At 29.0% G+C, this 804-nt stretch overlaps 1 protein-coding gene across 2 annotated transcripts in view; it reads left to right on the top strand.

Moving 5' to 3' along the window:
• Positions 1–804, top strand: part of LOC108686729 (leucine-rich repeat-containing protein 58) — a 4131-nt gene that overhangs the window by 1574 nt on the left and 1753 nt on the right. For both annotated transcript variants that reach the window (XM_018192175.1, XM_018192173.1), the window contains one exon: positions 144–623. In XM_018192175.1, the coding sequence (XP_018047664.1) occupies positions 151–623 (473 nt within the window). In that variant the 5' untranslated portion in view covers positions 144–150. The remainder of the gene's footprint in view (positions 1–143; positions 624–804) is intronic.

Raw genomic sequence — 804 nt, 5'->3', positions numbered from 1 at the left:
TAATATGAAGTTTTTCTCTCCGTTTTACATATAATAAAATAATTTATATGTTATATTTACATTTTTAAATATAAACGGTATATTATAATAAATAAGTGATATAATAATGAAATATAAGTAATATAAAATATTTTAAAACTTAGAATAGTCATGGAGAATTACACATCGGACTCCAGCGACTCGGATTCTACCTTAAGAACGTTGGATCTATCCTATCTGGTATTGGACAACGAAGTATTAGATAAACAATTCCTCAATACCAAAAGTCCAGAGCAAGTGGATACCTTATTGTTGAGTCAGAATCTTCTCACAACTATACCTGCCAATATCAATAGATTCATCAATCTGAATTTCCTCGATATCTCGAACTGTGGCCTCACCAGCTTATCAGATTTTTGGGCGGATTGTCCTTTGACCTGCTTGATTGCGAAACACAATAACCTAACCAATGGTGGACTAGCGAAAGATTTTGAAAATCTCGTTAATTTAAGGGAACTCAATTTAAGTGGTAATAGACTCACGGAATTTCCTAATCAAATTTTTGATCTATCTGGATTAAAGTATCTTTATTTGGGTGGCAATCATATCAGCGAAATTACCAAGGACATCTGGAAACTGCAAGGGTAATTGCGTATTTTAACGAATTTTAATAATGTTTAAGTTTTAAATAAAAATAAAATTTGTTAATTTAATTATTAGCAAATTAATAATCGGTGATTAAAAACTTAAATATGAAAAGCATGAAATAAATTTGAAAGTTGTAATTAAATATCTTGATATGTAATATGTGATAATGTAAAGAAT

The sequence above is a fragment of the Atta colombica genome, unplaced genomic scaffold, assembly GCF_001594045.1.
Source record: "Atta colombica isolate Treedump-2 unplaced genomic scaffold, Acol1.0 scaffold189, whole genome shotgun sequence".
In the NCBI taxonomy this organism is placed as follows: domain Eukaryota; kingdom Metazoa; phylum Arthropoda; class Insecta; order Hymenoptera; family Formicidae; genus Atta; species Atta colombica.
The sequence above is the reverse complement of the archived record's forward strand: the minus strand, read 5'-3'. Positions and strand labels throughout refer to the sequence as shown.